General features: G+C 38.4%; 5 protein-coding genes across 7 annotated transcripts; 4 read left to right on the forward strand and 1 right to left on the reverse strand.

The window, feature by feature from the left end:
- The first annotated feature begins 2,214 nt into the window (after positions 1 to 2,214).
- LOC121806858 (ubiquitin-like domain-containing protein CIP73) lies at positions 2,215 to 11,782 on the forward strand. Of its 2 annotated transcripts, XM_042207026.1 has the most exons (19): positions 2,223 to 2,347; positions 2,772 to 3,050; positions 3,172 to 3,323; positions 3,663 to 3,780; positions 4,416 to 4,514; positions 4,618 to 4,733; positions 4,834 to 4,902; positions 5,904 to 6,065; positions 6,176 to 6,242; positions 6,327 to 6,478; positions 7,256 to 7,420; positions 7,498 to 7,569; positions 8,013 to 8,136; positions 8,208 to 8,516; positions 8,593 to 8,708; positions 8,780 to 8,935; positions 9,957 to 10,568; positions 11,113 to 11,268; positions 11,357 to 11,782. In XM_042207026.1, the coding sequence occupies exons 3-19, from the start codon at positions 3,195 to 3,197 to the stop codon at positions 11,417 to 11,419; spliced, it is 2,685 nt and encodes an 894-aa protein (XP_042062960.1). In that variant the 5' UTR covers positions 2,223 to 2,347; positions 2,772 to 3,050; positions 3,172 to 3,194; the 3' UTR covers positions 11,420 to 11,782. The 2 variants fall into 2 exon arrangements, with proteins under 2 accessions (XP_042062967.1, XP_042062960.1); XM_042207033.1 differs by lacking the exon at positions 2,772 to 3,050 and having other exon boundaries at positions 2,215 to 2,347.
- Positions 11,783 to 14,996: 3,214 nt separating this feature from the next.
- LOC121803712 lies at positions 14,997 to 17,234 on the forward strand. 2 transcript variants are annotated; one of them, XM_042203342.1, is made up of 5 exons: positions 14,997 to 15,173; positions 15,526 to 16,080; positions 16,194 to 16,419; positions 16,499 to 16,951; positions 17,040 to 17,234. In XM_042203342.1, the coding sequence occupies exons 2-5, from the start codon at positions 15,553 to 15,555 to the stop codon at positions 17,042 to 17,044; spliced, it is 1,212 nt and encodes a 403-aa protein (XP_042059276.1). In that variant the 5' UTR covers positions 14,997 to 15,173; positions 15,526 to 15,552; the 3' UTR covers positions 17,045 to 17,234. The 2 variants fall into 2 exon arrangements, with proteins under 2 accessions (XP_042059276.1, XP_042059282.1); XM_042203348.1 differs by having other exon boundaries at positions 15,529 to 16,080.
- A 1,708-nt stretch (positions 17,235 to 18,942) lies between these two features.
- On the forward strand, positions 18,943 to 20,074 carry LOC121803761. The gene is made up of 2 exons (XM_042203375.1): positions 18,943 to 19,361; positions 19,440 to 20,074. The coding sequence occupies exons 1-2, from the start codon at positions 19,026 to 19,028 to the stop codon at positions 19,851 to 19,853; spliced, it is 750 nt and encodes a 249-aa protein (XP_042059309.1). The 5' UTR covers positions 18,943 to 19,025; the 3' UTR covers positions 19,854 to 20,074.
- Positions 20,075 to 20,240: 166 nt separating this feature from the next.
- Positions 20,241 to 20,993, forward strand: LOC121803984 (putative B3 domain-containing protein At5g66980). The gene is made up of 3 exons (XM_042203546.1): positions 20,241 to 20,371; positions 20,454 to 20,715; positions 20,798 to 20,993. Exons 1-3 carry the CDS (start codon positions 20,318 to 20,320, stop codon positions 20,899 to 20,901), a joined length of 420 nt encoding a protein of 139 aa, XP_042059480.1. The 5' UTR covers positions 20,241 to 20,317; the 3' UTR covers positions 20,902 to 20,993.
- A 1,280-nt stretch (positions 20,994 to 22,273) lies between these two features.
- Positions 22,274 to 24,233, reverse strand: LOC121804682 (uncharacterized protein At2g29880-like). Its single transcript, XM_042204318.1, has 4 exons — positions 24,150 to 24,233; positions 23,615 to 23,680; positions 23,162 to 23,514; positions 22,274 to 23,034 (listed from the first exon to the last, which is right to left on the reverse strand). Exons 2-4 carry the CDS (start codon positions 23,667 to 23,669, stop codon positions 22,435 to 22,437), a joined length of 1,008 nt encoding a protein of 335 aa, XP_042060252.1. The 5' UTR covers positions 23,670 to 23,680; positions 24,150 to 24,233; the 3' UTR covers positions 22,274 to 22,434.
- Positions 24,234 to 24,894: the final 661 nt, after the last annotated feature.

Raw genomic sequence — 24,894 nt, forward strand, 5'->3', positions numbered from 1 at the left:
TTTTAGTACTCTATCTGTTCCTTACAGTTGAGGCGTAACTTTTCGACAAAGAGCTTAAGAAAGCGATGTTTATTGTTAAGTAGATAGAAAAAAAAGTAAGAAAGACAAAAAAACTGAGATAATAGACTACAAAGTGAATAAAGTAGAGATAGAGAGTAAAACAATATTGAGAAAAAGTGTTAATTATTATTCCTATATATGAAAATGACTTAACTATGAATGAAACTTATCAAAATAAAAAAATGATTCAACTATGAGAGAACAAAGAGAGTATTAAGGAATGTTGTTTAGTGTTTAATGAAATACTTTTGAAGTCCAAGTGTCTACTAATGGTCAAGGAGTTATATTTAGCTTATCATTTGTAATTTACCCACAACGGAATAAAAATGAAAATAGGTATAATACCGTTCTTGACTGATTACATAGACTGTTATTTAAAATTAATCAAGACACTTGAGCAAAATCATTGTGACGTTATGAAATATGTACATACTTATATAAAATCAAGTATACAACTTGTCTTTTTTTATCCAATTCAAATAATATGAATTAATTTTTTTCCAATACCCATAATGTGTACGAGAATTCTACAATTGTATACTAAGACGATGACTCTTGACAAGAAGCAAGACTTCACGACCATTGTATTCTCAACATTGAAACAATGAGTAGTAGCTGTTAAAGATTATTTGCATTTCTCCTTGGCCCTCTTTTAGAAAAGTATAGCTCAATTCGATGTCGATCCATTTCGAATCAACAAACACAATTGATTTTTGTAATGAGGAGACTCGGTAGGATTGAAAGTCGAATTTTCCCTTTATGACTTTATGTTATGAAGATGTAGTATGAGTTAAGAAAAATTTTGAGATTTTGTAGTACTATTTAATTTAATTTTATAAATTTTAGATCCGTCAATAACTAGAGTAAATAAGTTTTAGATAAGAAGAGAAATTTTGTCTTACGATTATGGCTGTAGCCTGTAGGATTCACTATTTTCCATCAAAATTAATAGTACTAAAGTTATGGGGTGAAAATAGGATTATAGCCTAAACGAAGCCCTAAGGGTGTCCACTATGGGAGCGGCTCGGCGGTCGCCGAAGAGGGGTGTGGGGCGAGGCGGGAGGCGCGGCGGTCATAGTGGCTGGGGTGGCCGCCGCGCCTGAGGACGGGGGAGGGGGGCGGAAACGGCTTCGCCGCGTGCGGGGCGAGGACGCGGCTGGTGGGGGTGAGGCGCGCCTATAGGCGCGGCGGTCATAGTGACCGCAGCTTCCGGCGCGGCGGTCGACGCGTGCAAAATTTTTTATTTTTTATTTTTCCTTTTTCCTCTATAAATACAACCATTCCCCACTTATTTTTACCATTTCCACAACAATCATTCAACATCTCAGCTCTCTAAAAAATGCACCGAGGAGACGACGAATCACCCGACTCTCAGGAATCGGGATATGGCAGCAATCCGTCAAACCAGTCGGCTAATCCTTTCCATGCAGCTGGATTTGGCGGATATGCAGGTCAGGGGGTAGAGGTGCCTCCCGCCTCTCGGCAGGCGCGTCCGAGGCGCGCTTCCCCCAGTCCGGATCAGTCCGACCGTCCAATGTGCAACCCTATGTGCAACCCCACGAGGTATTGGCCAATACCATAGACGTGACGTTGATGCAACAACTGCAAGACGCACTGCGGTCGTACGCAGGGGAAACTGACCCGTACGTCAGGAACGCCTACAAGAGGCTCATCAATCGGCTTGAGACTCGACTGGGGTTGGTTGATAATGCGCCTAGGGATACCGCGGCCGGCAGCAGCGAGAGAGGAGGAGGAGAAGACGAAGAAGAGGAAGACGAGGAAGCCGACTCCGACACCGAGTAGACGGTGGCGGAGTTTTGTAGTTGTATTTTATTTTAATTATTCGTTGTATAATTTTACCACCTTCCAATACAACGAATATTCGGCCCTAATTACCTCGTTTTCTATTTATTTTACACTGCAATTATTTAAATTACACTTCATTAAAATAAAAAATATTTTAAAATGAAAATTGATTATAAAATTTGGGGGCTATTGGAGGTGTCCACTATAGTGGCGGAAATAGAATTTTGGGGCTATGGACAAAAATCCGGGGCTATGGACAAAAAACTGGGGCGGGGCTATTGGGCGTGTCCACCTTATAGTGGACACCCTAATAAACTAAAGAAATTTTGGGAAAGTCTAGACGCTTCTGGAAGAAATACAGATTTGACAATGTTAATACGTTGTGTTATTTTTATTTTCTCGTCAAAATCATTTCTTTGAATCCAAAATCTAGCAGTTTCCTATCCACCCTTCCCCGATTTTCTCTCCGAAAATCCCAGAGGTTCGATTTTGCTGCTTTGATTTTGCATTTGAATCAGCCTTTTTCGATTGTTATTCCCCTTTCCTCCTTTTATTATACGATATGAATTTCCATCGTGAACCCTAAGTTCTAGCTGTTATACTTTGTTTATCCCAAGTTGTTATTGTGAAGCCATATATCTGTTTGTGGTATCGTGTGATCGCCAATGGAAGAAAAGTTAGCATTTTATTGATTTGTATTTCCTGAATGCGCCGCTCCTTCCATTTGATCTACTGGCTTTCCATTATGACAAGGATTGTGAAGTTGCTTAATTGATTTGTGAGAATTATGGCTGTGTTGGACTGCTCTGGATTATGTGAACTTCTAATCAAATTTTAGAATATGCTTCAGGAATGGCCATTTCTTCTAATTTTATGTGTTTTTGTTCCACTATTTTTTTTTGCAGTAGTTTCATCTTGTTTATTACTAGTAGTTAATAAAAAGCAAAATGAGACATGGGATGATGACTAGATCGATCACTTGTTTGGCATTAACGAGAAACATGCTTTAGAGATGCAAATCCATACCCATTATTGCCCAAAGGTTTTGTAGCTGAGTGATGGCTAAGCTCAAGAGTCTTGTCTTTTGCTGTTCAAATTAATATCAACATTGCTAAACTTGGCTATCATGGGATGTGAAGTACATTTTCCCCTTGTACAGATACTTCTACAGCTGGAAACAACTTGTGAGACTTTGTTGAGTTTTATGACAACGTTTAAGTCATGAGTTCATCTTACAATTTTTATTACAATGATGAGACTGACTACAGTTCTACACCCGGATCTTATGATGTTCATTGTGTCCAGATATATAGTGGCATTTAAGTTACATGGCTGAGTCAAAGCCTAGTGATGGATCTAGTACAAGTGATGTCTGTGGTGGAAGTTCTGAATCAACTCTTCAGCTCAATGTCAAGACCCTGGATTCACGAATTTACAGCTTCCATGTGGATAAGAATGTAATTTCCTGGATATTATGTGATTTTCTTAATTACTTTGCAGACAATTAATTCTAGATGCAGATTAGGGAGGCATTGGATGCATTATCTATTCCTTCTTTCTGAATCAGCCATACTATCTTTTTCCAAGTAAATTTTGGGGTTCATATGTCGTCCAGTACCCATCAGATATTGGAGGATGATATGTTGTTTACCCCTTATGATTCTGAGAAAAGGAATAAATTTTAAGACAGCCTCAAAGAAGTTTTTATTCGGCCATGCCATAAGTCCATCATTTGTAGCTTGTTTTTTGGTCATTTTTATCTTCATTGTCTAACATGTTGATTAACACCATTTCAGATGCCTGTATCAGCATTTAAGGAGAAAATAGCGATTCAAAGTGGTGTTCCTGTTGGGCAGCAGCGTCTAATTTTTAGGGGCAAGGTCTTGAGGGATGACCACCGTCTTTCAGAATATAGTATCCTACCAATTGATGCTTGCTTTTTATGTGCTTATGAATTGTGGGCATGTCAATTATTACAAATAAAATAATACAGACTTTTCATTAATTGATGAAGAGATTGGGAGGTATCTTTGTGCATGTATATTAAAGATCCATGTTATAGGCTAAGCTTTTTTTTTTCTGTTAAGTTCCTGAACTTTTAGTATGATGCATTTAGCCACTAAATTCACTTAGCCCGTAAGCAGATTCTTGTGGAACTCCCTCAGCGCATGTTATTCATTTTATTAGTAACTCTTTTATCTTCTCTGGTTGCTTTTGCTGTCTTATTTGCTTGTAACATAATTAATTTGATGCATGAATTGTATATGGTAAAGTATTAGTGATACCAGAAGTCTGGTATCTTAGTGGTATTCCGGACCTTTATGAGGCGAGAGACTGGGGTTTGATCTCCAATTCCCCGCAAAATCAATGTTCAAAAGCTCTACAGTCTTGTCTACATTAAAAAAAAGGAACTTCTGAGGGATTCATGTTACAAAAATAAAGTTTAATGGCCTAACCCCTAGAAAAAAATTTCGAGGGGTTAATAGAATTTGCTAATAATGCAATGCACATCATACCATCTTCATGTTTTACACTTAACAATGTAATAGATGTGGAAAACGGGGATACATTACATTTAGTTGAAAGGCAGCCACAGCCTTCTACTGGGTCTAGCTCTGGAGAGGCAACATCAAACAATGGTGTTAGAGGTTGTAAGAAATTGCAATTTCTTTTGGCTTTGCCTGTGATGTTGGTCTATCTGTCTCCAAGAAGTTTCTCAAGTTTGTTTGTTGCTTCCTTTTCTGGCTTCAGGACAGGATTCTGCTGGTGGGTCACACCATCGTATTGGGCCAGTTGCGCATAGTATTGTATTGGGGACCTTAAATGTTGGGGATCCTGGCGAAGCTGTTGTGCCAGATATAAGTCGGGTATGTCCATGTTGTTATGCATGGTTTGCCAACTAAAACTTGATGGAACATTGTATGCTGTCTCTTCCATGCCAATTCACTGATTTTTTATGCTTTTTAGGTGATTGGGGCTGTATTGAACAACATTGGGATCACTAACCTGACAGGAGGCTTGCAACCAGGGCATCCGGTATTAGTTTCCTATTTCTTTTAGTTTTAACTCTATGATCTATCTTGGTGCGCTTATCTTTTTAGCAAGTTCTTTGTATATTTGTGCAGTTTCCTGTAGATGCTTGTGTAGTGGTTCTATGCAATGTTGTTAAGATATGCTACTTTATCTTTGATTATTGTGCATTTGTGCTTGTGATATAGGATATGTTATCTGTGGGTATTCACTTTTCAGTCACGTGGCCTCTATTACTGCAATTTCCTTTAGGCTAAATAGTATGGTGACCTGTATCTTGATTTAGCATTATCCACGAGCTGTTTTCCTTTTCTCTTTGCTATTGGGGCTTTACACTTTTCATTCGAAATTGGAATTGGAATTGGAATTCCTGCCTAATGGGTTCAGCATTATCCACGAGCTGTTTTCCTTTTCTCTTTGCTATTAGGGCTTTACACTCTTCATTCGAAATTGGAATTGGAATTCCTGCCTAATTCTTTTCTGATTTAATTACTCTCTTTTTTTCACTTGGTACATGTGCATCAGTTTTCTTTGGGGCACTATTTTATTCTGATTGTGTTCATTGTGGGTGCACAGTAGTTGTTATTAGCGAATGCTGATGTAAGCTTGCTTTGCCGTCTGATTAACTTCATATATTAATATGATTCTGTTGAACCTTAGCTCATTTATGTGAAATATGAAATCACTGCCTGTAGTGCAAGCTACCATGGAAAGTGGGAGTATGTTGTATACACAATCAAACTCACTCTGAATTATCTTGAGATATTATTCCAAACTTGACCTACGTTTTTAAAGGACTTCTCTGACCACTACATATCAAAGAGGATTTTGATAAACACATGAAAATGATGATGAGAACTGATTGGTTACTCCCATCTTAAGTGTTCTTTAATGTGTGTTGGGTACACCATGAGAAGATTCGAATTATATTGAACTTTAGTCATCTTTTTAAAATTTTATACCCTCATAAGTTAAATTAGTTGTGAACAGTTCCTTCTCATTTTCAGGCCTCTCATGGAAATGCAGCAGAAGCATCCCAGGGTCATGCTGGCAGTGAAAATCAGGGTGGAAATCAGTCCATCCCATGGCAAGCCTTCCATGGCCCACCTGCATCCCATGCTATGCAAATCCCACTGGGAGCAGCAGTTGCTATTCCATCTTTGAACATGGTAGAAACTAGAAAGATAACCTGCCTTCCAATGAAGCCTTGAATAAGATTCATTTTTTTCACATGAAAGTTTATTTTGGGTTACGCTAAGTCAATCTTTCCCTTTCACAGCCAGTTACTGATTCATTGAGCACACTTGTGGAATATATGAACAGAATGGAACAGGCTTTGCAAAATGGTAATAACATCAATATCCTTGTGTGTTGTCTTTCTTTGATAAAATAAAATGATAAAATGTCTTACTAGGATTTCTTTGAATTAGGAAATCAACCCAATCAGTCCACTGCTAGCGGTAGCACTCCTGCTACTGTATTGCCTCCAAATTCTCGTGGTTTACCAACAGTTGAAGGCCTGAGCATTGTCCTACAGCGTGCTCAACGTCTCCTTGGCGAACATGCCGTCCCAGCGATTTCTGTAAGCAGCATTCTGCAAGCTTATATTTCTCTTTTTCTTTTAGTGCAGTTTCTTTGGCTAACATATTTATGATTCATATTGTTTTTCAATAAAATAACCTACATCTCTTTTGTTTTGGCTCATGCATAGATACATCTGTTTATCTTGTTACTTCTTCTCAGATGTCTTGAGTCTTTGTATTCTTCATATGACTGGAAGGTTGTCATTTCAATGACACTTAACAAGAGAATCTACTTATTTTTTGCTGAAACTTCGTCTAGTTAGCTGTTGGGATGGAAATGAAAGGAGATTTTTTTTTTGGTTATCGATTCCCTAATGTGTTTTGATTTTCTGTATCTCGAACATACCTTTTCTTTTGTCCTGTGAGAGTGTGATGTTTTTCATCTGAAAGGAAGAATTTTATTGGAGTAAGCATTTAATCCTTGGTTTTATATAGCAATCCTTTTGCATTAAAACTTCAAGGCTTGATGTGTGTTAAGAAAAGATACTGCAACAGCTGTACTCAGGCTTGAGCCTGTCAGGAGACGACGAAGACTAGAATCTATTAATTCTGATAAATGTATATCTAAATTGTTGAGCTTAAAAAAGAGGGTGAGTGGTGACAGTAGAGCACAAGTGTTGAGATTGTGATGAACTTAAGGAGTCTAGCTGTCTAGGTTTATAGTATCTTATCAAATCCTTCATCATTATTCGTGCGGGTGCACCTCATCTATAACTTGTGTTATTACTTTTGTAGTTCATTTGTAATGGTTCTGATACCATTAATATACTTTGTAGCGAAATGCAGTTCGTTTGGATCAAGAAAGGGGGTCGAATGATCCTACAGTAAGGGGGCAAGTACAGACAGAATCCATTCAGTTCGGCATGGCCTTGCAGCATTTAGGTGCTCTTTTCCTAGAGCTCGGGAGGACTGTTTTGACTCTTCGCATGGGACAAACTCCTGTATGTCTTTATGTTTAAACTCAAGCAGTTTCCAATGTCTATATGATAGTCACTAACATATACTGGTATTCATGTAGGCTGACTCTTTTGTGAATACTGGGCCTGCTGTTTATATATCTCCATCCGGGCCTAATCCGATTATGGTCCAGGTTTGTAATTGAATACCTGTACGAAAGTTGTAGTTCCTGCATATTGTTCAGATAGTGCTTGTACTTGTGGGTTTCATGTTCCACCGCCAAATATTATTGCTGTGTCGTGAAATTGGAGCACAGTTTCGACTTCACATATATGTTTGCTGACTTTGCGTAGTCTGGTGATATAGCTGTGAACTTCTATCTGCTGATTTGTATGTACTCTAAATCTCTAATGAAAATTCAGATTCTTTTGGTTGATAAAAGAATCAACCTAGTTCTTCTCTGAAGGCTTGTCTGTGTAGTGTATCAAGTGTATGCATGTATGTTGACCGTAAGTTCATACATTGAACTTCCTTTGATGATTATTAAAAAGAACATAAGTTTTTGTTCTTTATAATTTAAAACCTTGCTGATATGATAATAGGAAAATGACTGTGACAGTTGATCGTCTTATGCAGCCATTTCCTCTCCAATCTACCTCTCTTTTTGGCGGTTCATCTGGTGTTACAACAAGTCACGTACCTCTGGGTCCAGTTGGTGTTGCTACAGTTCCAAGGAATGTAAATATTCACATCCATACAGGTATATTGTACGCAAGAATGTGCTTGTAAGAATTCTGTTAAAGGTACTGATGCCATTCAATGTTTAACCAGGGGCAGCACTGGCACCTACTGTCTCTACAATTGGTAACAGAGCTCCTAATGGAGAAGGAATGCAAGGGCAAGCTGCCAATGCAACTGCATCTGCTGATTATGGTCAAGCTCATGGTCCCACTGGGTTAAACATTACCAGAACTTATATTCAGTCACAACCTATCTCATTTTCTTCCGGTGCTGTACCAACTGGTACTGTTGACCAACAGTCTCCACAATCTACATCTATTTCCTCAACTGTAGCTGAACTTAGCTCCCAGATTAGAAGTTTACTTCTTAACACGCAGGGTGAAAACAATGCACCATCAGGTATTACAATTTACGCACCTATAGAATATGCTTGCCACCTAGTGTTTTGTATACTGACGTATACCTATATGTGAAGGCCAACCAGAGAGTTCAAGTAATCAAGAGGAATGTGCCCGGTCTGGTGCCAGAGATGCAGATATCGGAAGAACTGGTACCACAGCTGCTGAGACCAGCAATATGGATGACCAGAAGGTGAGAAGTATAAGCAAAATGATGTTCTTCTGTAACTCCCAGCATGTTTCTTACTCAACACAAACTCACAGGTCGAAACTTCCTACCACAAACCCAAATTTGAGCCTTCTATTGCTTCTGACGGAGCCTCACATGAAATGTCAAGCACATCCAAGCAAGGTAACAATAGCACTGGTGGTTCTTCAAACGTTCCAATTGGATTGGGAGTTGGAGGCCTTCAACCTAAGGTAAGACATTTTCATTTCCTGGTCTACCGGAAGATAATTATTTTTTAGAGATGATGTCATATAACGTCTGCAATTATTTTTTCATAGTTTCTAACTTTCTAAACGTAATAACAGAAGTAAAATGAAATTGAGAGGACTAAAACATAGAATTAGAGTAAGTTTGTAAGACTGTTGAGGGGAACATGTACAGCATTTAGCTACTATAAGACCCTTCAGTTAATGAGAAGAGCACATCCAATTCCAAGAGAGTGAAAGTTATGTAAACCCTTTCTTGGAAAACATGTCTGATGTGTCACAAACAAGCAACCTAGATGCACATAAAGAAAATAGATTTTGTGGCCCCAGGAAAACTGTACAAGTCAAAGAATTTAAAGGATAAGTAGTGAGTTTGAGTTAGCCTCGAAGGAAAATCCCTCTTTCCAAAAGTATTAGCCTCCATAGTTATACTGTGTGTTTGATAGTTTCTCTTTTTAGTTCCCTCTTTACACCAATCTCTTAACTGAACAGCAGTTCATCCTGCTGACTGCTTCCTCCACAACCCAATGTGGTGATGCCTCATCTGACATATTTATTGGCATTTAGGTATGTCCCGACTAACCTATTTTCTAGCATTCTGGGTTCTACAAATTCATCTTTTAAAGGGGAGAAGAACCCTAATAAGTACATGCTCTACCAACATACAGCCTTAGCAATTTCAATCCACTCTAATCCTTTGTCTTTTCTGCCTATGTCTGAAATTGTCCAACCTTTTCATTTTTGTGTGCGTGACACTGTTGGGCTCCTGGATGAATGATCTACTAATTCTAGAGCTTTTAGGCGAAATTTGTCATGGCCTTCTGCTGTAGCTTTTGAACTGAGATTGCTAAAGCTCTTATGTTCGAGCTGTAGCTATTACAGATGTAGTAGGTTGTCCAGATTAATTGTGTATGAGTTTATCATGATTGTCTCTTCATGGGGCTTCAGTTCTTGCTACAGAGTTTCTCATGATTACTTGTATTATTTCTGCTTATATTTGTGGCAGAGGCGAGGTAAGCAGCCACCAGCACAACCCAAGGACATTGATGGTTCACACACTGATAGTCAGGGAAAGCAAGCTAGAGCAGTTGGTCAACACGTTTTGCAGTCACTTGCATCTCTTTCAAAAAGTGGAAATACAAATCCTTCACCCTCAGTACAAACACCTAATATTGCCAGTGGTGTGGAAACTAGTCTGCCAGCAGCAAGGCAAAATGTTGATGGCCCAAATGATTTGGCAGATGCAATGTCCCAGATTCTGCAGGGTCCTGCTCTAGATGGCCTATTGTCTGGAGTTTCGCAACAGACGGGGGTTGGGTCACCAGATATGCTGAGAAATATGTTGCAACAGTTCACTCAAAATCCTACAATGAGAAATACAGTTAATCAGATTGCACAGCAGATGGACAACCAAGATCTTGGAAGCATGTTTTCAGGTTTGGGTGGAGGCCAGGGAGGAGGATTTGATTTGTCAAGAATGATGCAACAGATGATGCCTATTGTTGCTGGGGCTTTAGGAAGTATTTCGTCTGGTTCTGAAGTAGCGTCCCCAGCAGAACCTGCGCTATTGGAGAATAGGTCAAGAAGAGGGATGTCAATAACTAATGGTGACCCTCAGGTTTGTGTAGAAGATTATACGAATATGTTTCAAGTCCATAATATGCATCATACATGGTTAAAAGGCTACATTGCATATAAAGTTGCCACATTGATCTCCTAGAAGAGCAATAGCCTTTTAAGCATAAACCGTGAATTATATTCTTAAGCAACCTTGGACTAAATGATGAACTTTTTCTGCATGTGATTTTTCAGAGCTTTGACAAATTTATCCCTATTTTATACAAAATCAAAATTACTAACAGATTTTTCTTGTGTAACCTTGATTTATCAGGTTTTTTAAATTTCTTATTTTCCACAAGTGTGTGTCCAAGCCTTTCTTCTCTATTTAACATAAATATTTTGTTCGTGTTGAGGGGCGGGTATATATATGTAGAGAGAATGAGATCAATACTACCGTTGACATGCAAACTACTGTTATTGTCCCCTTTTCTTTAGAATAACTTGTGGTTTCTATCTCCCACTGAATATTCTTCGTCTTTCGCTTTTAGTCCTTCACTATTTTTGTTTGATGAAGTATCCTTTGATAACCTCTGAACCAGCAGATTGATCTCCAACAAGTAGTTCAGAGGCTTACAAATAATGGTTCATCTCGGGAAGTTTTCCACTCTCTAGTAGACGGGGCAGTAAACCTTTTGGGTGATGGCAGTGCTGTGGAACATCTTGTAAACGAGTTGGGCAGTCAGGAAGGGCTTGTTCAGGTGCATGGTCTTTCTTTAATTTCTACATGGAATAATTTGCTATAGCATCAGAATGAAGCTTCACCATTTCTCTGTTCGTTATTGACAGGACTTCATGGAAATGTTCCACCATGATGTATCACGAAGAATTCTCGATGACCCAGGATCTTAGAAACTCTTATCTACTTACCCTCAATATGCTTCTGTTCATACAACGCCGTCTGGTAGACAGGAAACTGAACTCATTTGTGGTTTGCTTTTGTCGCAATTACAAGTGATTTTGTCCAAACAGGTAAGGTGTATAAAGAATTGATCTTCAAGTACCTTTGCACACGACATTGCTTGAAATTATGTTGCAGACGGCTTTGAATTGCTGGTTGAGGAATGTTCACATGGCCTTGATTTATCAAATTTTATTTTTTCTTTTCAACTTTGGACGTGTTATTATGCTAGTTTGTTTGTGTAAATGTATTTTACCACAACTTCATATTTGAACTGTTTCAAGTGCACGAGATCCAAAGAAAAATGTAGCAAATACGTGAGCCAGATTTTTTATTTTAATGAAAATGGAGATATCACATATATTCCAGTTTTTAAAATTTATATAAAGAGAGGTGAGAAATTACAAACTCCTCAAGATTCAACTAAGGAAAATGCCCGTCGGATTTTTGAAACCAAAGAAAAAAAATAGGATAAATAGTTGATTTTGTTTCGTCGTTACAAAAAAATGAAATCTGTTTAGATTATTTTTGGCAAGTGAGGCATTGCTGTGGTAGCTGAAAATACACAATTGGTGGACAGAGTTGAAGTAAACACAAATAAAAAATTTATTGTTTCTCATGCTTATTAATATTATAAGTGGTTGTTACTATATTGTGATTTTTGTATTAAATTGGTTATAAATTTTAATTTGTTTAAAAGTCTGAAATTGGGGTCTGAATAACCCGAAACGTTGGTCCATTGAGATAATTGGGCTTTGGACCCGAAATTTCAATCTGATTCGGCCCGCTCCACAAATTCCCCCAACCCAACGATTTTTCTATCACCAAACCGTAAATCCTCGCCCTTTCCCAAATTTTCACTCTCAATCTGTCACCGGACTCCGCCGCAAGGTTAGTTTTGCTTTCATCGCCGCCGATTTATTTTCAGGTTTACTTTGATTCTATCTTCTCCGATTAATTTTTTCAGCTGAGGGTTTTCTCTGCAGCTGAGGGGTTTTTCTGTTGTGATAGTGGTTATCGATTCTTCTTAGGGATTTGATTACATCGCGAGATATGCATTGTCAAAAGAATTTATCCATTGCTGTGATGCGAATTAGTTGACTCTGCTGAACAATTTCGCAGAGTTCGATTCGATTTCCTAGTCTGACTTCTTTGCCGTCGAAAGAAAAATCAAAGACAGAAATGAGTTTTTGTATATGTAATTAGATTTAGATTTCTGTTCATAATCCATTATGCTATATATGTTGTTAGTGTGTTAATCATGAAGGTTTTTAGTAGGCCTCACATCACAGCCCCAATTTATATTACTCCAAGTTGTTAGCTATGAGGAGATTCATTTGCCTTGAAAATCAATCTTAAATTGTATACTTTGGTGATGGCTGTTATATTGGGGAAGCAATTAGCTTTCCTGAACATGTTATTAATTGATGTGTTTAATGAAGTTTCGTGTTGTTGCTCGATAGCACGTGGCCCGTGCAGGGCCGGGGAATCTGCAATGCAAGTTGCAACCCAGCCCGAATGTTTTTACAGCTCTACTCATTTGGTGTTGAAATTGTTTGTTTGACGACAGAACATGGGAACCCCGACACCACAGTCTGTCGAGACTGTTCGAACCCCTGATGGCCGCCTCAAGTATCCTGGCCTCCTCACAACTGCTAAGAAACACAAAGCAAGCTTCGTGCAGTTTGCTGTCATGACCGGAATCCTAATGACAAGCCTGCGTTCTCTCGGCCATAAGTACCGCATTCACGAACTCACGGAGGATGCTGCCTCCCTCAAGAAAGAGCAAGGGAGCCTCGCTGCTCGCATGAATCACATCAAGGAGAGCCTACGCGCTGAGGCTGCTGCTGAGCCCACGGGAGCTTTTGCTGCTAGGCTTCGCCTGCTCCTCGGATATGAATGAAGCACTCATTCCTTCTGCCCCCAATAAGCATTTTGTAAAAGGTTGTTTGAGCTGTTTCTGGTGAATGATTTGTATCAGAATTTACTAGTAAGTTTGTGCTAATTAGGGAGTTAGAAAGAGTGTTGTTATCCAGGAAATGTGTTCTTTCATTGAGGATTTTGAACTGAGATTATACTATATTTTTAGTCCTTTTTTGTTGGACTTGAATTGAGGTTTGAGCAATTTGATATTTTGAGGTGATACAAAAAATTTGCTGTCCAACTTTCCAAATGAATTTCTTCTACATTTTATTTTACTTAAAAAAGTCTATGAGTTTCAAAATGTTTTAATTTCATTTAGATTTGCTGGCATTGAATTGTTGTACTTTCTTTGAAGTGAGTAGTTTTAATTCTCATCATTGCTAATTACTACCACCGGTTTTCACCAATAAAAGCCATAATACCAAACGCCCGTAAACTATATTTATAGTAATAAATTCTTAATTTGATTTTAATAATTCACAATTCTTCAAAATAATTTAATAGTAATCCAAGTACCACCATTGATTTTTTTCTCTTTCAAATTCATGATTTAATTATATAACTTGCAAACAAACAAAACTACCATGTTTTTTTAATAGCAAGATCCAAAAATAGTTGAAACCCACATGAAACGAATTACACCTCCCTATTTATGTCATACTCCTATAGATCTGACATTTAATTATCACTGCACCACTCAGAATTCTAGACCCCCCCCCCCCCAGAAAATTACTCCCTCCGTCCCGAGCTACTCGCTCATTTCCTTTTCGGCACGAAGATTAAGGAATGAGTGTATAGGAAAGTAAAAATGACGGCTGTAGGTGAAATTTTTTACTAAAAATAGAAAGAGTGCAAGTAACTTGGGACGCCCAAAAAGGAAATACGTGCGAGTAGTGCGGGACGGAGGGAGTATAACTTATTTCAATCTATTAATGAAGATTACACATGATGCAATTGACAATTCATAATTGTTTAAGTTATTATAACAAGAAGTCAACCTAACAAATTTCCCCGCCTTTTTTATTATTATTTTAATTCACATTGTTAGTGCTCATAAATGCATAGATTTTGATATAGTATGATTAAGCCATCTGTATATTGAGTTTGACCTCACTACTCATTAATTGGTCTGATATTCTTACTAGATCGATTGCTACACATAAACTCATACACACTAATCTACTAAAAATCAATTTATCTTTAAAAAATACACTTTCGTAATATTAGATTTAAACAATCCGATAAAAAAACTCGTAAAACATTAACCATTTTACGATGATCACATCCCATGACATAGTGATGAATTCAAACTTAAAATCTTTTGCCTCAGGCATTAATCATTCTATGATAAGTCACCATAAGTTCAAACCCATCTCACTCACTTTCTTTAGGGCGTGTTTGATAGGCGTGCACACCAGGATAACAGCCTATTTTCTGGTCTAAAAGCACGTTTGATAGCATTGTTATTCTTCTTCTGTGGCCCTTGAAAATATGCCTGGCCCGCCCAGGCCCAAGAAACTATACCCGAATTTCACAGAAACCTTTTCCGCTTTTTCTTCTGCGATTATTTTCTGCATTGGAGTATGTGTCAGGAAAGTGATCGTCATTGTCTAAATTAACCTTACTAGAATTCAAAAATTTAGGGCTTTCACCAAAATTTGAGAGGAGAGTGGCGAACGGATTCACATTTGAATATCACTCCCTCCCGTCGACGAAACTCGGTGTGCCCAATCTTTGAATCAATAGACTCCTCTTCATTTTCCCTTCCAAAATCAAAAGTCGGTGAGTGTCTTCTTCACCATCACTTTTTCTGCGCATTTGGGCGATTATATCGTGAAGTTTGGGTGTAGTTTTTTCTGAGTAATTTCTGTGTAATTGTCAGTTTTCTTCAACCTCCTTGGTCCGGGTGGACTTGTTTTTTTGTTGATGCCGAAAAACTGCCAATCTCACAGAAATTGCGATTTCATAATTTGCTCTGTAACATAATACCCACTCCTGTGTTCGCAGAAATTGCGAGTTCATAATTTGCTGTGTAACGATTACACACAGACATGGCAGAAATTGCAATTTCATGATTTGGTTGGTGTTGTGTTTTGGTTTGAATTTCTGTCTATTTTCTGAGGTAAAATTTCAGCAGGAGATTACAATATGTTCTGGAACAATGGCCAATGGGGGTTTGTCCAATGAAGCTCTCGTTTTGATGATTTTAGACATTATTCGAGTACATCGATTAAGGATTACTTGCTGCCTTCTAGCATATGGGCTACTAGGAGATGGAGAAGATTTGGCTGGTCGAAGGGTTAGGCGTAGGTTTTCTCATACAGAACGCATTCCCACACAGGTGGATCGCCTCACGCGACTTTTGGGACTAAATGACCAGGAATGTATTGATAGTCTTCGAATGGATAGGAATTGCTTTGGCCGACTATGTATACTGCTACGTGAACGGGGTGGCTTAGTAGATGGAAAATACATTATGGTCGAAGAACAAGTTGCGATGTTTTTGTCAGTACTTGCCCATCACAAGAAAAATCGTGTGGTTCGATTTGAATTTTGGCGTTCCGCGCAAACTGTATCACATTATGTTCATGCTGTGCTCAAAGCTGTGATTATGTTGCATGAACTATTTTTGGCGAAGCCGGTACCAGTCGATGAGCACTGCCAGGACGCGAGGTGGAAGTGGTTTCCGGTGAGATATTCATTCAGACATTGTTATCCACATATTTTACTGTACAATTTGATTTTGTATAAGAATTGCATATCTTGTTTGATCTTGTGTATTTGGTTGCTGAGATGTTGTAGGGTTGCTTGGGAGCATTGGACGGGACATATATCAATGTATTAGTTGATAGCGAAGATAAACCACGCTTCCGGAGTAGGAAGGGCCAGATTGCAACAAATACAATGGCTGTTTGTACTCGGGACATGCGTTTTGTTTACGTTCTAGCCGGTTGGGAGGGATCTGCCGGAGACGCTAGGGTGTTACGTGACGCAGTGACACGTGAACATGGTTTAAAAGTACCTAGAGGTGAGTCAATTGTTTAGGGCATCTTCATGGTTTATCATTGGCTGAATTCGGTTTTATGTAAGCGAATTGTTTGCTTTAGGCCAATATTATTTATGCGACAACGGCTATGCAAATAGTGAAGGATTTCTTACCCCGTTCAAGGGCGTCCGCTACCATCTCAAAGAATGGGGCCCTCATGCGATGATGCCTCATAATCCACGAGAAATGTACAACATGCGTCACACTAAAGCGAGAAATGTGATAGAGCGTGCGTTTGCCGTTGTGAAGATGAGATGGGGTATATTGCGAAGCGCGTCGTACTACCCAATTAACACACAAGTGGAGCTGATCCTATCTTGCTTTCTCCTTCACAACTTTATACGAGGCCAGATGACAGTGGATCCAATAGAGCTAGAGTTAGATGGTCATCACATCGGCATGGGTTTACAAGAGGAGGTGCCAGAGGAAAATGTTTACGTCGACACGATAGAGGCAACGCCGGCGTGGAATAATAAACGCGATCAACTAGCCGAAGCTATGTGGCTTCACGAAGGTACTAAAGTGCAATGTTTCATCTATGCATGCGTACTTGTGTTAAGTCATCGTTGGTTTTCAACATGAACAATTTTGCTTCATTTCAGGTTGAGGCCAAGCTCCTTCTGATAAAACAGCTACGACAAATGGATTTCATTGTCGAAGCTAATGAAGACGATGTATTTGAATTTATGTTCATGTTGTAATTGAATTCGGATTATGCAATTGTTGTGGTTTGGTGTTCGTTTATCGACTTCTCTGAGATTGCAGCGTATTCGTAGGGGTGGGAAATTATACCGAAATACCGTAATACCGGACTTACCGTACCGGAAAATTACCGAAAATACCGATTTTTCGGTATACCGCAGTTTCAAAGTATCATTTTATCATTTGAAACTATCATTTTATCCCCTCAAACTATCATTTTATGATGCAAAAGTATCATTTTATCATCCAAAAAATCTAAAACTATCATTATTAAACAAAAGTATCATTTTATCATTTGAAACTATCATTTTATCCCCTCAAACTATCATTTTATGATGCAAAAGTATCATTTTATCATCCAAAAAATCTAAAACTATCATTATTAAACAAAAGTATCATTTTATCATTTGAAACTATCATTTTATCCCCTCAAACTATCATTTTATGATGCAAAAGTATCATTTTATCATCCAAAAAATCTAAAACTATCATTATTAAACAAAAGTATCATTTTATCATTTGAAACTATCATTTTATCCCCTCAAACTATCATTTTATGATGCAAAAGTATCATTTTATCACCCAAAAAATCTACACTATCATTTTAAAACAAAAGTATCATTTTATCATTTGAAACTATCATTTTATCCCCTCAAACTATCATTTTATGATGCAAAAGTATCATTTTATCATCCAAAAAATCTAAAACTATCATTATTAAAACAAAAGTATCATTTTATCATTTGAAACTATCATTTTATCCCCTCAAACTATCATTTTATGATGCAAAAGTATCATTTTATCATCCAAAAAATCTAAAACTATCATTATTAAACAAACGTATCATTTTATCATTTGAAACTATTACTTTGATTAGTTGTCAAAATTTTGCCGATGGCCTAAACTAAACTATCACATTGGTGTTATGTAGAGAATGGTATCAATTTTATAATAATAGATCATCAAAATCTCCATAATACATGCCATAAACCACAGAGGGGAGAACAATTATAGTCTTGGGAATAAAGTTCACATTTTTTCGTTTTATGGGATTAGGCAGCAGTAAATTTTGTTTTTATTTAAGCATCAAATTTTCAATTGGTTAAATTTAATCTAATGTACTTACACGCATATATTTTCAATCCAAACGTATAATTTAAATGGTGGAAAATGAGTAGTACTAATAAAGAAGACTTTGGCTTAATTTTTTCCTCTTTGAGGCATTTCATCGAACACTTGGTGTGCATATCGTAACAACACAAAATTCAGCACAACATCAGTGAGGGGTCCAGAAGCAACACCCGGTCGGGTGATTTTACACCAACAAAACACCCGGTCGGGTGAAATTCGTAAGGCATGAGGAGTCCAGAAGCATTTCACCCGGTCGGGCGATTTTTACAATTTTAATATTCGAATTGAACCAACGTGAGATAAGTGATACCAAATTTAGTGTAGGGGATTTTAAATTAATACTTCAATAAATATCAGACCCCATTAGAGTTTCCAGCTTCATTTATTGCATGTAGGTAGGGTGATTGTCACTTGCAGTTGGCATGATACACACAGCATTGAAAGATCATACTGTGGAATGTACCATACACGTCAATATTTATGGAGAAAAGCCACACGAAGACACAATTCGAGCATGGGTGAATCATATAGTAGCTGTGGATGAAGTGATATATCAGCCAAGATGTAACACCATATCCACATCGTTTCAATCGCACAAGATATCCTTTGTATATAGTCAATTTGACATTAATAACTTATTTAATATCTACTTCAAGTGTTGAATTATAGTAGGTGTCAATGCATTTGTCTATATAATGAATTCATCCAAGTAATAACGTCGAACCAGTGATAACCCATTTCAAAAGCAAGAGGCAATGGTTCTAAATATTCCACCACAAAACACCTTTCTCTACAAATCCAATTGGACTCATGCACTCGATGAAAGCTTACTCGAAAGCATCATTCGCTTGAAGCATGAACATGACATGGCCGGTACTGTCGTTCCCAAGCCCTTCTTCGACATTGCTGCTGCCGATATGGCCTACGATCTTGGGGTGACCATGCCGTGGGAAGCTCTATACGACCGACTGCAGTTCCTAGAGAGTCGATATTTGTCGTTCAAGGCTTTGGTGAAGGAGGATGGTGTAAGGTGGGACAACCCAAACAACATCGTTGTGGCCACAGATGACACTTGGAAGACTATTCTGAAGGTAATGTTAACAATCAATTCCCCCCGATTCATTTCTTGTGTTCATATGGAAGTTCTAATATTTATCTGTTGTATGTAGAAAAACCAACTTGCTGGAGCATACTATCGCCAAGCCGAGCCAGCCTACTACCAACTATACAACATGTTTGGGCCGAAGGAGGAGATGCAAGTACAGGAGAACGAGGTCATAGTCATCTCAGACACCACTGTGCCATTGGTTGCAACCAATCCCGATGGCCCAGAGGTCGTGGCCGAGACCTCGGATACAGTCCTTTCACCTGTTTGGCCAAATGAGCTGAAATCACGTCGTAAACTTTTCGATGATGATCAAAGCAATGGAACTCGCGAGTCATCCAAAGGAAGGCAGACTATGCCTCCACCGCCGCGCCCACTGAAAATTCAACGCCGCCCTCCGCTGCCAAATGCTTCCCCATGCGGCAGTTCTTGTGCCTCCTCAAGCCCAGGTGGTTGGTGGAAGAACATGAATAATTGACGTCTATCTGGAGTACCCTTGTCGGCACTTGAATTAGTAGTATCCCTAGTAGCGCTTCATCGTTACCAAAGATGGAGATAATTTCCTTTTGTATCGTATCAGCATGATTGTAGTAAGAACATGATGAGTGGGATGTAGATGCACTTGGCATGCAATCTCACGTTATAATATTAAAATTATGTTGGTTCAATATATTGTCACCCACTACCTCCTCCATTTTATATTCCTTTTTTACTACAAACAAATATCTTTCAATTTGCAACTGGTGTGTTTTTAATGAAGTTGGTGGAGCAAACCAACCCCAATTCAACGAATGACAACATTGGGAAGCCTAATAAATATACATACCTACCCAATCCGACTGAGGCTATAACTTGAAGCAAATAGCCATGAATAATTGACGTCTACCTTTCAATTAGCCAAACCTCTATACTTTTCTTCCATTTCCATCGCAATCCTTTTACATGGCGTCATATTTCTGCAGACTTTATTTCCCTGTGGATAGCATAAATTGTTTGGTAGATGATCATAGTCGCATGTGAAATGTGATTATCACTCTAATATTTGTTTAATTTCTTAGCTTGTTCATATGTTTTGCAGAAACTCCCCAACCGATTTGTTGCCGAACTGGAACAGCCTCTTCCTGCGAATTGTAGAATCGAAAATGAATTTGGTTGTGTAGCGTCGGTAGTGTCTGAAACGCGTGGGAATCTCCATCAATTCGCACGGGGCTGGTTCGAATGTGCAAGAAACAATGCTCTACGGCATGGGGACTTGCTAATATTCAAGTACGAGGGGAATGGATTGTTTACAATGCGACGATATTGGGCTGGAGCTCGGTTCCCTCCGTTACTCCATTCAGGTGAGTAATTTTCTACAAATTATTAGTTGTGTTATATGACTAAACATAGATAATGTTGATGTCGTTCATCCTAACCGTGCAGAAGCAATGGAGTTTGAACCATCCGATGCAGAGAATGATGGAAATTCCGCTAGAGCGCGTGCGTCGGCAGCATTAACGACGGGGTCTTACAATTACCTTTATTAGTCATCTATAACTCATCGTTTGCTGTTAATGTAGCGACTGTATGTTAAACCTAATATTTAAATGAGGGAAATGAAGAAATTATCATGAAGAAATCTTTAACAGCATGAAAATAAATCAAGACCATCTATTTAATCAAATTACCAGCATAGGTTGGGTTTTAATTACGATTGTGAAGTTAAAAATCTTCTACCTAATCTCATCCATACATGTATTTTTTGTAAATAAATAGTAATTTAGAGGCAACTTGTGAAAAGGTAGCCATCCTCTGTATAATTCTGGAAATAATAACACAAATTTACCTACTGATATTGAAGCATTGGATAAATGGGATTACAAATAGCACAAACAGAACAGAAAACATAACAAAAAAATCTGATAATATCATATAAAATCGTTTCACATTATTCAGCCAATTAGATAAAAATGATAAATTAGACAATAACAACATTTTCATAATTACATACCTTAAAATGCAAAAGGTGATAATGTATAATGCAGAGAACCGATGCTTCACGAAACAGCTCATAGAGAGCATATTTATTTGTGGCTAAATAAATCCAAAGCCAAAAGTATCATTTTATCAACTCAGAGTATCATTCTATCCGGCAAAACTATCATTGTATGCAGTAAACATAACATATATAAGCCAAAAGTATCATTACACTTTATAAAATGCTTTGTTATTAACACACGTTTTTGTTAAATATTGACATAGAAAAGGATTTTGTCTAATGCAAAAGTAGATAGTGAAACATAATACAGAAGCGTCGGATTGAAAAAAATTCGGACCCTTCTCCAAAAAATGTTATTTTTTCTCCAAGGTTTCTCCTATGTTGTATCCAAAGCGATGGCGTCTGATTCAATGTAATCATTGCCTATCAAGACAATGTCCAAATTATTTTATCTTACCACCGTTTTCTTCGGCTTTGAAATAGCTTCGTGTGGGTACCTTGAACGACTCAATCGGATCTCGGATGAAGAAGTTATGGCCATTTGATGACGGCCGCGCGGACTAGTCCGAGCCCTGCGAAAACTGCCGAATTTTTGTTATGGTTTTCATTGAGGCAGATTCCAGCCGGAAGAAGAGAGAGGAAAAGATATGAAGAGAGGAGGAAGAATAGAAAGAAGAAATTCCGGCCAACATTCCGACGAACCATCTCCAAATCTCAATCCCACTCAAATAGAGCATGCTTCCTATGGTTTTCATTGTGATATTTACCATGTTTTAGATTCTATCACTTTACATGCCTTTATCGTTAATTTTAACAACTTGTGAATTGAATTTAAGACTCGGGAATTATACATCAATATGCATTTCCATAACACAGGCCCCAAATATCATGCACATTACAAAAAAACAAATGAGGGGTCTTTACCTACTAAGACCGAGAGTTTGCCCCAAAATATACAACCACAATAGTGCATCAAAACTAATCGTCTGCGTAATAGAGTTTGGCGACATTAATATATAAAAGCACCAAAGACAGATGTAGAGCCCGTCTACACGGTGCGCAAAACACAGATGTGTTGCATTCAATAGTGGCCGTGCTTCTCCAGCACACGCATCACGTATGTAAGACACGATGTCTCCGGAAGACGCATGAACAACTCAACACGCTCCACCTTATCGATGATGATCTCGGAGGCATCAATTTGCTGCACAAGCGTAAGATCCGGTACACCACTCAGTATGTCGATAACTTCCTTACGTGCTTCGCTAAGATCGAACTCAAACCCAATCCGATTGGTCAGTTTGTCAAGCCGGTCATTGGTATCATCTTGCATCCGTCCAAGCATCTCAATCAAACCCACAGGAGGGCTAGAGGCCTTCCTTTTTGATCCAGATTTTTTAGTTTGTAGTGAATGATCTATGCTCTGGCCGGTGCTTTCATCCGGGTTGGCCATGGGCCTCTGTTGAGGGCTCGGGTTGGCTGCTGAATATTCACCCGATTCAACAGGGGATCCCAGCCGGACATCTTGTTGAGAGGATGGTGTTCGCCCTGCATAATTGGCATGTGCATCGAACGTGTCTTTTGCAACGGTCCCAACAGCACGATCTTTTCCAAACAGCACCTTCCAATCATCCCATAGAGGCCATGACCTGTGTCGCATACCGCGTGCGTTGGCATCACACTGTACAGAAAAAAGCATAAAACAACCAATCGTGTAGTTAAGTCTCATGTAAAAAATCAATTACCAACAATACAAAACACAGAGTCAATAGTAATTCATGAACTGTACATAGTTTGACATGTCCAACCTTAACAATCTGCTCCCATTGGTCATCGTCACAATCAATTTTGAAATCTCTGTTCATGTTGAAACCCACACCACTTCGTGCAAGTATCGCACTCAGAGACGAGTAGCTCTTCTTCCACTGGCTAATCTTCGAATTGATATGAGGAGCAACCCTCAAGCCGCATCCTGGGAACTCCCGATTCAGAGCCTCTTCAATCCGCTGCAGATATCCCCCGCGAAACCCATTGTCACTTTTCCAGCCATGTGTGACAAGATCCTTCAGAATAGACACAAGTATTTCCTCTTCGCGAGCTGTCCAACTTCTTCTTGTGCGATCAACCCGGGGCCTTGGACCACGCCCTAGGCCACTGCCGCCTGAGTATGAGAATGTGTATTAATTACTACAAATCCGTTGAACACATCAAAACAATTGTATTTACCATAAAATACTTCCAACGATGTTAAGTTTACTGACCTTGCGAACCTATGTTCGTCTCGACGGAGTTCATTGGGTGGTAGTTGTCGGTCATGGTTCAAGCTACTGAAAAGAATAACACACAGACAAACGTTTTTTGAAGCCTATATGTAAAATCACAATGAGATTAAAAAGCAGCAAACTAATTGCACATCGAAGCTGATAATCCCAGAAAACAACAATATTGGCCCCAATATGAATTTAAATATGGAAACACAAGCAAAAAGTTAATTTCGAAAACTTTTTGTTGTCGAAGCTGCTTCATGCCTCTATCGTATACCATTTGGACCAACAATAGTTTAATCGTCTACGCAATACTTTATTCGAATCTGCTGTAAGCATAATCAAACCCGGTTAGATCTATTGGTCCACATGGTATGTCGAAAACTTTAACATCAGAACCAAACGATTAAACTATTGCGTAGACCATAAGGCCGGAAATACGCTTCGATCTATGTCAAAAACATATAGTAATTGAAAACATAATCAAATCCACTACAAATAAAAAGCAGTTAATTACTAAATAGTTGCTTACTTGGAGATCTTCTTCTTCAACTGAGTTGTTATCAACTGGAAGGCTTTTAGCGACAGAGTTATTGCTGAGGCGGGAAAAGGTGGGCCGGAGAGCAAATGTTTTTAGATGAGCTGATAAATGCATCTTCCAATTTAGGGTTTCAGCAGGGACACGAGATGTAAATAAAATTCAAATTGAGGGTAAAAATGTCATACCTTGAATGAATCTATAGGAGTATGGTCTGCGTATCAAATGGCTGAAAAAAAAATGGGCCCAAACACCACCTATCAAACGTAATACATTGGGAATAATTTTTGCATTTTCTTGGTCAAACACTGCATCTTTTTTATGCGGGCCACGAATACTATCAGCCTATCAAACACGCCTTAGTATAGAGTTGATGAGCGGTGGGACCCACAAGAAGCTGTGGTACAGTACAACTTATCAATGCACATGGCTGGCGACGCGTGAATACTATTATTACTACTACACATCCAAATCTCATTACATCAACTAATAATATATTTTTATAATATCAATATTAACCAAAAATTACAATAATTGTTGTTTAATGTTATTTTATAAAGAAAGGCATTATTCTTCTATAATATTCCTCCAATCCCAAATGAAAAACAGACATAGGCATGTGAGTCGCCCATTTGGCCCTAGTTCATTGACCTACCACCGACACCTCCACTTTCTTAATTTTGAATTTTTTTCTTTAACCAAAACATAATTCCTTTTTTGCTTTTGGACATATATTGTT

This window comes from Salvia splendens, chromosome 1 (genome assembly GCF_004379255.2).
Source record: "Salvia splendens isolate huo1 chromosome 1, SspV2, whole genome shotgun sequence".
In the NCBI taxonomy this organism is placed as follows: Eukaryota; Viridiplantae; Streptophyta; class Magnoliopsida; order Lamiales; family Lamiaceae; genus Salvia; species Salvia splendens.